General features: G+C 34.4%; 1 protein-coding gene across 6 annotated transcripts; it reads right to left on the bottom strand.

The window, feature by feature from the left end:
• Positions 1-6,481: 6,481 nt before the first annotated feature.
• Positions 6,482-12,026, bottom strand: LOC107931614 (choline monooxygenase, chloroplastic). 6 transcript variants are annotated; one of them, XM_041091593.1, is made up of 10 exons: positions 11,602-12,026; positions 11,466-11,511; positions 11,146-11,281; positions 10,597-10,671; positions 10,257-10,469; positions 9,872-9,967; positions 9,589-9,704; positions 9,410-9,503; positions 7,076-7,126; positions 6,482-6,990 (listed from the first exon to the last, which is right to left on the bottom strand). In XM_041091593.1, the coding sequence occupies exons 1-10, from the start codon at positions 11,858-11,860 to the stop codon at positions 6,841-6,843; spliced, it is 1,236 nt and encodes a 411-aa protein (XP_040947527.1). In that variant the 5' UTR covers positions 11,861-12,026; the 3' UTR covers positions 6,482-6,840. The 6 variants fall into 6 exon arrangements, with proteins under 6 accessions (XP_040947527.1, XP_016719040.2, XP_040947528.1 ...); XM_016863551.2 differs by having other exon boundaries at positions 6,482-6,978; positions 11,602-11,959; XM_041091594.1 differs by having other exon boundaries at positions 11,218-11,281; positions 11,602-11,957.
• Between the last annotated feature and the right edge of the window lie 1,765 nt (positions 12,027-13,791).

Raw genomic sequence — 13,791 nt, 5'->3', positions numbered from 1 at the left:
ACGTTCTTTGCTTTAATTCTTCAACAACTTCTTGAATCTTGTCAGCATCAATAGTAAATAATCTGGGAATTGGAACATAAGGTTTAAACATTTGTTTATACCTTATTCCATCTGGAAGAATTCTTAATTGTTTGGCTTTAAGATATAAATCAAAACCAGCAATAAGATCTTTTCCCGAAAGTTTTGATCCCAAGACTGTAGTGATAATGGAACATGTTGGGAAAAACTGGATCTTGATGGGCTTACTTCTTAAGTCTGTTGAAAAGACTTTTCCTGATGCTGAAATATCTGGTATGGGGCTCCCAATGTTCTCTTGGCAAAATTTCTGGATTCATGATGGATTCTGCCGCTCCAGTGTCAATAAAAGCAATTACAGTAACAGGTTTACTGTATTTACTTGTACAGATAGAAACTGGAACGTGAGGCGCTGTGGCTTCCATGGATGCTTCTTGAGAAAGAATAGAGAGAGAACAGCAATTTTTCTGAGGCTGTATCATCAATGATGATTCTGATAAAGAGAATTCTGAGTCTTCTGAATCACTGGATACAAAGCTTTGAATAGCACATATTGATTGATCATTAGGCTCATCATCAATAGAGAATAAGGACTCTATGTCATCTTCATCTGTTATCTTGACTCCTGATCTTTGTTGGATCTGTCTGATCATCTTTGCTCTTTTCTTGTTCTTTGGACAATCTTTTGCAAAGTGACCTTTTTTGTTGCAGATGTAGCATCTTGTGGATTTGCCCTTCTTAGAAAATCTTTTTTTTCTTGAGATATCTCCATCTGAATTTCTTCTTAGGTTTCATCCTTCTGGCTCTTTCTTCTTTTTTGAAGTGCTTCTTTTTCTTTGTTGGACAATAACATGATTTATCCTCTTTGCCGCATTTAATCTTCAAATGTGAATCAGTGCAGGCTTTGTCTATCCTCTTGTCTCCATGGAGATAATCTTCAAAGACTTTTCTTCTGTTGCAGATATCTTCAAGAGCAATAAAAGTCTCTTGCTGAATTTCTCCCATAGTTAGATTGAGGATATTTTTGTTTTGCCTATAAAGATTCTGATTAATTGCGACTTGAATAGGATCTGGAAGGGATGCAACAACTGCTTGCTTCAGGCTTGGTTCTGATCCAAGAGCATAAAAAAGCTTCATCATAACATAAAAATGTTTTGATAAATCTTTCTTCTGATAAGAGCAGCATTTTCTTTTGAAAGACTCCCTTCTCTTCAAAGTTAACAGATCTTCAGGATTACCTATAAAGTAACTATGGATAATCCTCTGTGAGAAGTCTGTTAATACCAGAAACTGCAATTGATCTGCTTGAGTAACTGAATTCCACCAATCTTTTAACATCCCTGTGAATTTTGAAACAAATTCAGACAGGATGTTGTAATGACTCTCTTCTGTAACCTTCCTGGTATCAAGCCATGAGTGGAATTCTTGTAATCTCGCTGGCCATTTTGATATCATCTAAAGTGAAGACCATCTTTGTTGTAGAGACATGTAGAGTTGTTCTGACATTTGATAGTTCTGCTTCAGTTATATCTTCATCTGATGGTTCTTCTACTTTTACTCCTGGAGTGGCCATTACTTCTGGCAGATCTGATTGATTGTCATCAATTTCCTCTTGCGAAAAAGGATTGGATTGTGTTTCAATAGATTCTGATTCATCAGTTCCTGAGAAGGATACTGAATCTTCTTCATTTGGGACAGGTTCAAAATCTGGAACTGGGGTAATTTCTGATTCCTTTTGAGCAACAAATATCTTTGGCAAAATATCATGGCTATAATCCCTTAAAATTCTTGATAAAGGATTAGTAGGACATGTGTTATTTTGCATCATCAAAGACTTAGATATCTGTTTTGATGGCGGAGATGTTGGTGGTGAAGAGGATTGGCTTTCTTCATCATCATATGGCTTTTCTACTGGTCTCTTACCTCGAGCCTTTTCTTTCTTTCTTTTTTCTTCTTCAGCTTCTTTCTTTTCTTTTGCTTTCTGAGCTTTGATCTGCTGCAATAATTCACTAATTGTAGCTTTTTTCTTTGGCTCAGGCGGGGGAAAGATAAGTGATTGAGTACCAAAATGTCGAGGACCTTCTGTCTGTCTGACTGACGGGAAAAGCTCAATTCCGTTTCTGGCTGGTTGTGGTAGTGGCAGCTTCCCATTTTCTTTCAGATATTTTATCTGTTCTTTGAGGTTTTGGATTTCTTTTTCTCTTTGAGCAATATGGGAAAAGAAATCTTGTCATGGGGCAGCTGGCTCATGAGCAACTTCTTTGAGTATTTTCTGGAAGATCTTAATAAGGTTTTTGATCATCTCAGAGTTTTCATCTGTTGTTCTTTCGATCTTTGAAACCTTATTATCAATCTGACTCACTTTATGATCAATCTTCTTAATTGCAGCATTCTGGGCTACAGCATTTTCTTTCTGCCAATTTAAAGTGGCTTCTGCTGCTGCAATTTTAACTTGCCTTCCTTCTACATCAACTTGGAGTTTTGAAGAGATTTTAGGCGCATGGAGATGTTCATTTTTTGTGAATTCTTCAAGCGGCGGAAAATCTTGATCATAAGAGGAAGTCGCTGCGTACATCTGAACTTGTGGAATTGATTGAACAGGAGTTGGAATCTTCAACTTGTGTTCCTGGTTACAAGTCATGAACTGATCATTTTTCTGGACCCATTTATTATTTTTTTGTAACATGGCTGCTTCAAGGGCTTAGCTAGCCATTTCTGGTCAGGGTCTGTTTTTGGAGAAGATGATGGAGAGGAATTTTGTGGTAGATCTTGGATCTTAGGAGATTGTGGCTTTTCTGCAGAATAGTCCACAAGATATATGAATTTGCCGTTATCTTCTCCTAAGGGGCCGATATCTGGATCTCCATTTATCCATCTCTCATAAAAATCTGATTGTGTTGATTTTTTGCTGGATTTTTTCTTCCTGGTGCGTTTGATGTCTTCATCAAGTTCTTCAAAAACATCATTTCTGCACCCTTCACATGAACAGTTGATACCCCACGGACAATGTCCTGAAGGATCTTTGAAATAATACAAAGGCTTTCCTTCTGGTTGAAAACTCTGGATTAACTTTGCCTCTGGTCCTGGTACTACTTCTGTAGATTATGGCTGGAACATCATCTGAGTAGTAAAGACAGGAGGTGTTGAAAGCTGTTTTAGGTGACTGTGATCAAATCGGATTTCACTAGTCCCATCAGCTTTTGTTGTGATTTGACTTCTGGTGGATTTAATCGGCTGGCTATGTTGATGGATCTGCTCATAGTTGGTCACCCATTTTTCTGGTAAAAGTTTTAAAAGCTCTTGTTTAGGTATCTGTTTAGGCACATGAATACAATGGGGCTCTTCTTTTGTGTTTACAGAGATCAAAAGAGAATCTTCAGATCTTTGATTTGTCAGCTTAAAGGCATGATCTTGGACCCTATACACTATTTGATAGTGCAGGGTTGCAGTTACCGCCGATTCAACCATTTCTGCTCCAATAATCTGGATCTGGACCTTGAGAGCATCAAGCAAATTGGAATCTTGCAGGGACATGGTAAAGTTGGGGAACAGAGTTACCATGCCCATTCTCGAGCTTAAAGTTGCTTCTACCGTTCCAATACAAGCATCATGTAGCGTTTGTATTTGGAATCTAACAAAGCAATTTTGGATACTACCGGTTTCCATGAAGTTCCGTGATAATTTAACGCCAATCGGACTGCTCCAAAATGGATATGAGAATATCCATGTTGACTCCATTCTTGTGGAAAATGAGAGGGGATCTCTAAAGTGACATTGTTCTTCTTGGCCTCCATAGATAAGATGTTTGTCAAATTTAGAGGACTGGACATATTCTTTAACATTTCTTCTTCTGGTAATTATAAGGGACTTTATACTTTTTACAGGAGAAAAATAGGGTTTTTGGTAAACGGAGTATGGGTTTACTAAAGGAAGATTAGTAGCCTGGATTTTTTCTTCCTCTGTGAAATATTCAACTTCATAGAGGGAGGAGATTTTTCTAGTAGAATGAGAACGGAAAGGGGATTCTGGTAATGAAAGTGGGGCTTTTGTAGTAGATAACCTAGGAGATTCCATAATTCCAAACTCTCATCTTACTTGATCGTAGTCTTTCTGATGAAAGAAAATCTGAACTTTTTCTGGCTCTGATACCAAGAGGGGGGAATTATGGAATCTCCTAGGTTATCTACTACGTAGGAGATTTTTCTGAATTTTTCTGAATTATGGAATTTTTGTTGACATAGAACGCTTCACATGCCTATTGTGAATCTGAAGCTTCTATCAATCCTTCTGTCTGTAGCTGTTGGCATTCTTGTTCAGCTAATTTGAGATGGTCTGGATTCATCCCGATGTGACTGGCTTTTGTAGGATTGATATCTTCATTCTTTTTGAAGGGAAGTTTGATGAAGAATGTTGAATTTTTCCATAAAGGATGATTGCATTTCTTTAGGAAATCTGAATGAGATTCTGCACACGTTCTTTGCTTTAATTCTTCAACAACTTCTTGGATCTTGTCAGCATCAATAGTAAATAATCTGGGAATTGGAACATAAGGTTTAAACATTTGTTTATACCTTATTCCATCTGGAAGAATTCTTAATTGTTTGGCTTTAAGATATAAATCAAAACCAACAATAAGATCTTTTCCCGGAAGTTTTGATCCCAAGACTGTAGTGATAATGGAACATGTTGGGAAAAATTGGATCTTGATGGGCTTACTTCTTAAGTCTATTGAAAAGACTTTTCTTGATGCTGAGCTGAAATATCTGGTATGGGGCTCCCAATGTTCTCTTGGCAAAATTTCTGGATTCATGATGGATTCTGCCGCTCTAGTGTCAATAAAAGCAATTACAGTAACAGGTTTACTGTATTTACTTGTACAGATAGAAACTGGAATGTGAGGCGCTGTGGCTTCCACGGATGCTTCTTGAGAAAGAATAGAGAGAGAACAGCAATTTTTCTGAGGCTGTATCATCAATGATGATTCTGATAAAGAGAATTCTGAGTCTTCTGAATCACTGGATACAAAGATTTGAATAGCACATATTGATTGATCATTAGGCTCATCATCAATAGAGAATAAGGACTCTATGTCATCTTCATCTGTTATCTTGACTCCTGATCTTTGTTGGATCTGTCTGATCATCTTTGCTCCTTTCTTGTTCTTTGGACAATCTTTTGCAAAGTGACCTTTTTTGTTGCAGATGTAGCATCTTGTGGATTTGCCCTTCTTAGAAAATCTTTTCTTTTCTAAGAAGCACCATGGGATGTTCAAAGGAATCCACCGACATCCTATCAAAACCAGCTGAAAGAAGCCCTGAATGAGTATTGGTCCAACATACCAGATCCAAAAGAATGGTCTCAAGATTATCCTATGCATTGCAGCCAGATAATTCAAGACACGCATGTCTGGAAGGATGAAGAAGGACCAAGTATTTCACAAGATCCACTTTCCAGAAGCAATAATGATGATGTGATACCACCAGATGACCTGGAAAGAATGATTGAAAAGCTGGAGCTTAGGTGTTACAGAGCCCGTGAAAAGAAAAGACAGAAAGTGGAAGAACTCAACATCACCTCTGATATTGATACAGACTATGATACGGATACAGATGTATCAATAATAGATAGGTTAATGTAAAAGCAGATTCCTCCTTATCTGCTTATGTCCTTTATGTATGAGTCATGTAAAAGCAGATTCCTCCTTATCTGCTTATGTCCTTTATGTATGAGTCATGTCCTTTGTGTCTGAAAAAGCAGATTCCTTCTTATCTGCTTATCTTAATTCTCCTCTATATAAGAATGGAGAAGAGTCAGTTGTAAAATAAGAGTAACCTTTGAAATAAAACCCAAACGAGTTTTAAAATCTATGGCTTTCTAAATCCCTCTCATCTCTTCTTACTTGAAAATAGGATTTCTATGGAAGAAAATCTCTCATAAGTTTAAGAGTATGCTCTGTGCTTGCCATACTTATGGATCCTGCACATCAGAAATTAAACCTGATAGAAGATACTATTAGGTTCAGATGAGTTTGAAGAAGGAGTTCAGTGATTAAAGAATTTTAACAGCTAAAAGGCAGTGCCTTGATGATGGCCAAAAGGAGAGAAAAGGCCTATGTTTTGGCATAGCATACCTGCTGTTAAGAATGGTTAATTGCTAATCTCTTGCTTCTTACTCACCTGCCCCCTCTTGCATATAACTTATTTTACCCATCAACTTTACAAAAAAAAAATCATTTTAACATTCATTTAATTTTTCCTTTCTTTTAGCTGTTAAACTTTCACTGTTTGTCAAAATACCCCCAAAATAAATGGAGAAATTAACGTCTAACTTTGTTGACGTGATTAACTTTTTCATCTCTTTTGAGATGATTTGACAAACAATACAAATTTAAGAGCCAAAAAGATAAAAATTTAAATGAAAGGCTAAATTTTTTGTGTAAAGCTATTATTACAATTTGCTCATTCCATTGCATTCCACCCAACTAAATAATTATTATATGTTTATATTATGTTACAAATTTATACCATACCCATGGAATAGATTTTCAATCATAACTCTATTCCATTCTAGCTACCATGCCAGAAGTGTTCCTCTCCCTCCTATCCATCAAGACTTCACTCCCCAAATGTGTTCACTATCTCCCCAAAACCCTCTCATCTTTCCCCCTATTCTCCCTTGCCTCCTCCCCCTCATATACATGAATACCAAGGACTACCCGTACTCCTTTCTCACTCTTTCCTTATTTGATAAATGCTAAGCAGCAGTTTAGAAAAGCATTCGGCAAACAGAAGAAAATTCTCAAATGTTTTTCCCATACAAGGTGAATTAGTTTATGAGATTATCATAAAGCAGACAATGGAAATGATGCATGGCCTTCTCAACATTTGGCGCATACCTTCCAGTACTATATGCAGGTGATTCAATACCCTTTTGAACACCTTCACACAGTCTAATGTCTTCCATCTGCGTATTTTCCTTGGTTATTAAACAGGTTTTGGAGGTTGCAAGATAACAGTAAATTTTGAGCATACAAAAAAATCCAGAGATTATTTGCTAGTACCTGAACTTTTTCACTATCCGCTAGACTTCTCTCAATGAAAGCTTTGTCATCCTAAGGCCAAAACAAGTGCTCGGTTAAATAGGAACCATATTACCAATACATGAAAAACGAAATGAGTTACAGAATACATGCCGCACAGAAAATCTTCTCTATAATAAAATAGAAAAATGGTTGAATTCTACAGACTGCAACTATGGATAACAAGTAGAAAACATCAATATTATGTAAGAGGAACTTTCAAACCCTGGTTAATGTCAGCATCCCACACACGCATGCACTTTGAACTGCCCAACATACATAAACACAACATTTGAGAGGCTAATGCATATGAAACCAAGCATAAGTCTCCTCTAAAACAACATTACCTATCATTAACCTTGTATACTCTAAAACTTACACAAAAATAGAAGCATGTATCTAGTATATGTGCAGAATTCAGAGCTCAAGACATAGAGGTACAGTAAAAGATTTTGCGGTATATATATGCCTTCATTACTCTTTACATAGACATATTCTTTGCATTTAATATTTGCCATCCAAAAGTTGAAGGAGCTTTTCACCTAAACCATTCAGTGATAACCAACAACACTAGATAGTTTCAAGAAAGTTCAATTTGGAATTAGAACAATTCTCAAGGTGCCTTATTTATAAATGTTAGTTTTAGTTTCTATAATCTATATTATTAGCAACACTTAAGTTATTGAGCCCACGAAGATTATATACTGTCAATCTAATGAAAAGAAGCTGAATGGTTTCTTTATGCAGGATAAGATCAAAGCCGTGATCTAAACAGTCTTTTAAACAAAATATTTTCATAATTCGCAGCTTTACATGCAGAATCTTTCACATTTTAAACAAACGCTTAATTATCTTTTCACCAATACAAAATCAGACTTTTTTTTTCGACAAAACGAAGTCAAATATTTGATACAGGGAAAAGAGACAATTATGTATATGCATCTGCGACTGAGGGCAGGTGAACAATGGTTGATGCAATCATCATTCTCCAAGTACATATTGTGCATAGAGAAGCACATAGACATGGTTGCAGAGTGACACTCAGTATCTGTAATCAAAAGGCTACTATTTTCTTTATCCGGGATAATATGGTGCATGCATTAGATGATTGTTTTACTCAGTATTACAGTATCCTTCCTTTCATTCCTGAACAAATAACAACATCAGGAAATATGTCATCCTTCGTCTACCCTCGGAAGACTACAACCAACATTCATGTCTCAAAAACAGACAGGTTTCCACCAGTTATCTCCCATAGATAATTAGAAGTACCCAACCTTGCTTTTGATAGAACAACTTGGGGTGGAAGGGCTTCTGTCTTTCTAAAAGTTACCAACCTCAAATCTCAAGTCTTCAACTAGGAAAATTGATCCAGTGCCAAGTCTGAAATTTTTGCTGCCTGTGTGAATCCTGTATTCTTCAGGAGATGCAACAGGTTATATGCTTTCAACCTGGTAGTTGCCTGTAAGCATGCAGGAGTTCCTCTAATTTCTGGTAGGCTCACTGCTCACATTGTCAGTGATGCTTAATCCACAAATTAATAAAAGGAAATAGCTGGGCATCTAAGAGGCAACTATTCTATGCAGGCCATTTACAGCTCATCCAGTTTAAAAACCTGACAGTGATTGCTTATATCCTAAAACACTTATGGACCCTTTCTCTTTTTTTTCAGTTCTGAGTCCATATGAGCTGCTTGTGTTCATGCATATCCTAGAAGAACTTATTTCTAGCAAGCTAACGTGCCAACTATATGTAGAGAGAATTGTCACCTGCAGACTGTGTGATAGACAAGGCTTTATGGGTGGTTTCAAAGTCTGGAAGTTTACTAGTGTTTATACATGGAACAGTAGATGGAAGAAGCAGAGTCCTTTAAGATGAATATAAACAACATTCTCTTCTTCCATCTACTGTCCTTACAAGAACCGACATAGAGAAAATCCAGACCTGCTGCATCTTGTCGTCGCTATTCCTCTGTCTTGTATATTACAAGTGAAAGCATAAAAAAGAAGGCATTGCTATTCAAGCCTAGTAACTAAACATGTCAGTTCACGTTTGTCTTATGTATTTGACTAACAACACGGGTAGAATCCAAAAACATGCCGTAAACAACATTTATCCTCTTTTTACATGATGTATTTATCCTTTCTTTAATCGTTGCAAGTGTCATACTTTACCTTGCTCAAAGTATCTAGCTTATAGGTACAAAATAAAATTATTCACTTGCTTACTACTATGCATTGTGAATACTATGTTTTCACGTGTTTGATATTCTAAAACTACAATGAGCATATAATATCATATAATAAATAAAATTACCTTAAAAGAAGCTTCAAGAAAATAGTCGAACACTACCAGGCATTTCCTTGGTCCCAATGGGATTGCCAGATTGGTGTCCATCCAAGGTCCATACCTACAAGATCAATAGAAAAATATATATTACTGGAATGAGTGGAAAGACAAAAGGCAAGTGATAAAATGTGAACAGACATAAAGACCTGTTAATCATGAAATTTGGATAAATGAAAGCATAAAAAGCTTTTGATCCAAGCCGATCATCTTCCTTCTCTTTAGAGCCACCTTCAGCACTTTGGATGCTAACCTTTTCAAATATCTATTCATAAACAATTATCACTGTTACACTGTGATGCAATATAAGAAAAGAGTAAATCAGAAACATCAAACATGACATGTTTAAGCAAGTCCGTATTACATTACAAGCCAAACAAATAGCATTTTAATCTTAAATATAACTAGCAGAAAGGTCAGACCGAAGCATACTGAGGTGGTATATGAATCAAGTGAAAGACCAGATGCAAGGCCTTTGTGTGCAAATGGCACATGGTAACCACCATCCAAGTAGTTGTCGCAGAATACCTGTAAGTAAAAGAAACAAAATACAACTAGCCATCTCCATGTATGTTCAGCAAGCTTTGGACAACAATCATATAATCATTAACATGGAGAATATGAAATTTAATATTCAAGACAACATAATGTCGTTAGTGCTAGTGATAATAATAATTAATGCTTTATCAGAAGACAAAGCACACAGACAGCATCATTAAAGCTACAAGGAAACTCCATATATCATTTAGGTATTATCATAAAAAGCTAAGAGCAAGAAATTAAATTGAAGGAGCTGCCATGAACCACAGAGACGCACCTTCCAGTTACATTCAATGATGTACTCACGTCGACAAACATAAGTTAGTGTGGTATCAACTCCATTAAGGCTAAATAATTCAGAGGAGCTACCAAGCCATTCACTTGCAACGTTGTCAGTATCAATATTGTCCTTTTGTAAAATCTCATTGTCCATATTAAGAAGAACAAATGGTCCCCAAGTAGCAACTTTTATAGGTACAAGTCCAAAATCCTATCATCAATCGCAACAAATATCCAGAGTTATTAATTTAATAGGAAATTATCACACAAGAAAAAGAAAGATTGCTGTTGTATTAACAAAAAGGCAAACAATTATGTTAAAGTACTCGACGGAATACATTTATGGAGAAGTCCTCTATTCCTGAAATTCTAGTCGCTTTACGAAGTTCTCCATTTAAACCATATGTCCACCCCTGCAGAAAATATTGGATTTGGATTATATCTAGTGCATAAACTGGTTGGCATCTTAGTAGTAAATGGTAAGTAAAGAAGAGTTTAATCAAACTACTGCGATTTTCAAGTCATAATTGGAATATCGGAACAGCACAAATGGTGCAAAGATGTCACTTATAAAAAAGGAATTGTTGTTTATTCAAGAGAGGAATCGTTATTTTGCCACAAATTAATTTGTGAGGATTTTCCACTTTGGAATATTTGGATGTGTAAAGTACCATCTGTTGATAAAAGCAACTTGAACAATAGTCAACAAAAATAACATAAAGTGGAAAAGGGAAATTTGAGGGGAACAGCATAAGGTCCCAATTGCAGATTAGGATGAAGTTTCACATCGAGACAGAAATAAAAGAAGCTAAAACAATTTAAGGTCAAAAACATGGAAAAATCAGGATGTTGATTAAGTCAATCACAAAAGAGACAAACAGATTTACATGGTAAGGGCATGTAAAACAAGACGTTTTCCCACTTCCAGACACAAGAAGAGAGGCATGATGTCTACAAACATTGTGAAAAGCAGCTATTTTGCCATTATCCTCCCTGCATACCACAAACTCTACATTTCCCAGTCTGCATGAACACAAGAAAACTTCAATCCTTCTTACACGTGAAAAAAAATTGATCATATTTCATTTGCTCTACCCTTAAATTTCCCAAGGACCACAAGATAGTAGCAGTATTATTTCAACGTTATCTTAGCCCAATTATGGTTTCAGTGGGTATATTATTACAAAATTAGATAAATGAGTGGTACCTGCCGCTGAAGAAATCACGGGGTTCTTGTATCTGTTCAGTATACCCTGAAAGATGAAAAAAAAAACAGAATCAAAATTCAACCATATAAGTAAAGAATCTTGGAATATTATGCAACAAGGTGTGAATATACTAACCAACAGCCTGCCAACCCCTGTAGAACACACGATCGAGTTCAAAAGCATAAAAGGAGGGATCAGTATACCAGGAGGAGGGGGGAGTGATGGCTTTCTCTATGGGGATTTTGGGATCAAATTCACGCACTATTTTGTGAGCTCCGTGACTCCAACTACATGATACTGAGGTTGCTCTTGCTCTTGGATTATTATTATTATTAATCTGGAAATGGGTTTGGAAGAGAGATAGCCGAGTAATGGGTTTCAGTAGCAGTGTCATCTCTGTTTCCACTCTGACTCACTGAGTTGCGGATATTCCTACTTCTTAACACTGTTTCCAATTGCCGTGTCTCACTAGTACCATTACTGTGCATAAAAATAATTAAAAGCCGGCAGCCACATGTAAAGCATATATGTAAGTTGAATAATCAAAATCATCATATACTAAATACTAATGTAATTTAAACAAGCATTTTAGGAAATTAATTCTATATCATAGTTACATTATTCCTATTTGTCAGTCTAATTATCAATACCGATTGGTTCATAGTTCAATTAACATAAATATTATTGTTAATGCAGCAGGATATAGGTTTAACTGTAATAAAGTGTATTATTCTCCATTATGGGTTAGAGAATGGCTATGAGTAGTTCTAGAATGAGTAAAACTTATAATGAAATTGTTCAACCTGAAGATTTTATTGTTAATGGCAAAGAAGATAAAGTATACAAGTTAAAAAAAAACAAAAGAGTTTAAAGGATTGAAGCTAAACATGATCATGGGTTTGGCTGTATTAATTTTTTTAGATAAAAATAAATATAAAAATATAATACATCAAATACACTAAAAATATCAAGATAAATTTTCCTAACAAATGGAAAATACATTACAAAAAAGTTTTTATACTTAAACAACGTTAAAATAATTGCAACTTTTTTAATCAATACGTCAGAAATCGGTAAATTTTGGTAAATATGCCAGAAACCGACCTAATCACTCAATTACTTTTTTAAATCGATATTTTTAGTTAATTTAACCAACTTTCACTATAAATTGATATTCAATTTCACCGTTTTATCTTAAAAAGAATATTGTTTTTTTTTTAATTTCCCCTCCTGTCTCTATTTTGTCGTGAGATCGAACAAGGAATTTTTTTTACCGATAAGTTTTATGCTAGAAAATTCATGTTTTATAATAGATTCGAGAATACCATTGATCATTGCAAAACATACCCACCACTCATCTATGTTTCAAAAGAATTTTGGGAATAACTTATATTAGGATGATCTTAAAATATATAATTTTTAGGTTGTTACATTATCAATTTTCAAAGAGATACAAATATTATTCTATACTCAATCACATACGATATCATATTTAATTTAATTTCACTTTAATTAAAATAATTAAAATTTTAAAGAAAATATAAAATTTGAAAAATGCTTAAATCAATAATTAAAAATTAAAAACTGATAAAAATCATAAGCACAAATTGAAAAAATAAAATAAAATAAAATAAGCCATTGAAAATATAGAAAAAAAACACTTGTAAAAAAATAAAACTTTGAAAAATTATAACCACCATTTGTGGTTTTATCAAATTCTGAAATTTGATTAAAAATTAAAAAAATAAATAAATAATACCTACCTAGAAATTAAAAAATTAAAAAAATTACTACATAAAAATAAAACACGATTTGAAAGCAAAAATAAAAGATGATTAAATTTAAAAAAGTTAAAATGATTTAAAAATTGCAATTATTTATTAGAATTTTTAATTTTTTAAGTAATTTAATTAAAGTTAAATTAAGTTAGAGAAGATATTAAATATGGATGAATGTATAATAAGATTTTTATATTTTTAAAAAGGCTTAATATAACATTTAGTACTTGAACTTGATACTTTTTCCTAATTGGGTACCTAAACTTTTTTGGGCCTAATTTAGAATCTAAACTTGACATTTTTTCCTAATTTGGTACCTAAGCTTTTTTTAGGTTTAATTTGGTACCTAAATTTATTAAATGTTATACAAATTACGCAACACACTAACGGTGTTAAAATTATTTTTGTTATGCTACAAAAATATTGTCTGTATTAGAGGAAACTCATGTTTAAAAAAATAGGATTGAGCTATGCTTAATGAATTAATATTAAATATTTTTTAAAACCCCAAATTAAAACGAATTCATTATTTTCAATAAATAAAATA

This window comes from Gossypium hirsutum, chromosome D04 (genome assembly GCF_007990345.1).
Source record: "Gossypium hirsutum isolate 1008001.06 chromosome D04, Gossypium_hirsutum_v2.1, whole genome shotgun sequence".
NCBI classification, from domain to species: domain Eukaryota; kingdom Viridiplantae; phylum Streptophyta; class Magnoliopsida; order Malvales; family Malvaceae; genus Gossypium; species Gossypium hirsutum.
The sequence above is the reverse complement of the archived record's forward strand: the minus strand, read 5'-3'. Positions and strand labels throughout refer to the sequence as shown.

What these genes read in the sequence shown, in the direction of transcription:
- LOC107931614 (XM_041091593.1), bottom strand. Translation starts at nt 11,860, where the DNA reads ATGACACTGCTACTGAAACCCATTACTCGGCTATCTCTCTTCCAAACC. An exon ending in CCAAATTTCATGATTAACAG is followed by an intron (nt 9,504 to 9,588) that starts GTCTTTATGTCT and finishes TTGATCTTGTAG; the next exon opens with GTATGGACCTTGGATGGACA. An exon ending in CGGATAGTGAAAAAGTTCAG is followed by an intron (nt 6,991 to 7,075) that starts GTACTAGCAAAT and finishes TTAATAACCAAG; the next exon opens with GAAAATACGCAGATGGAAGA.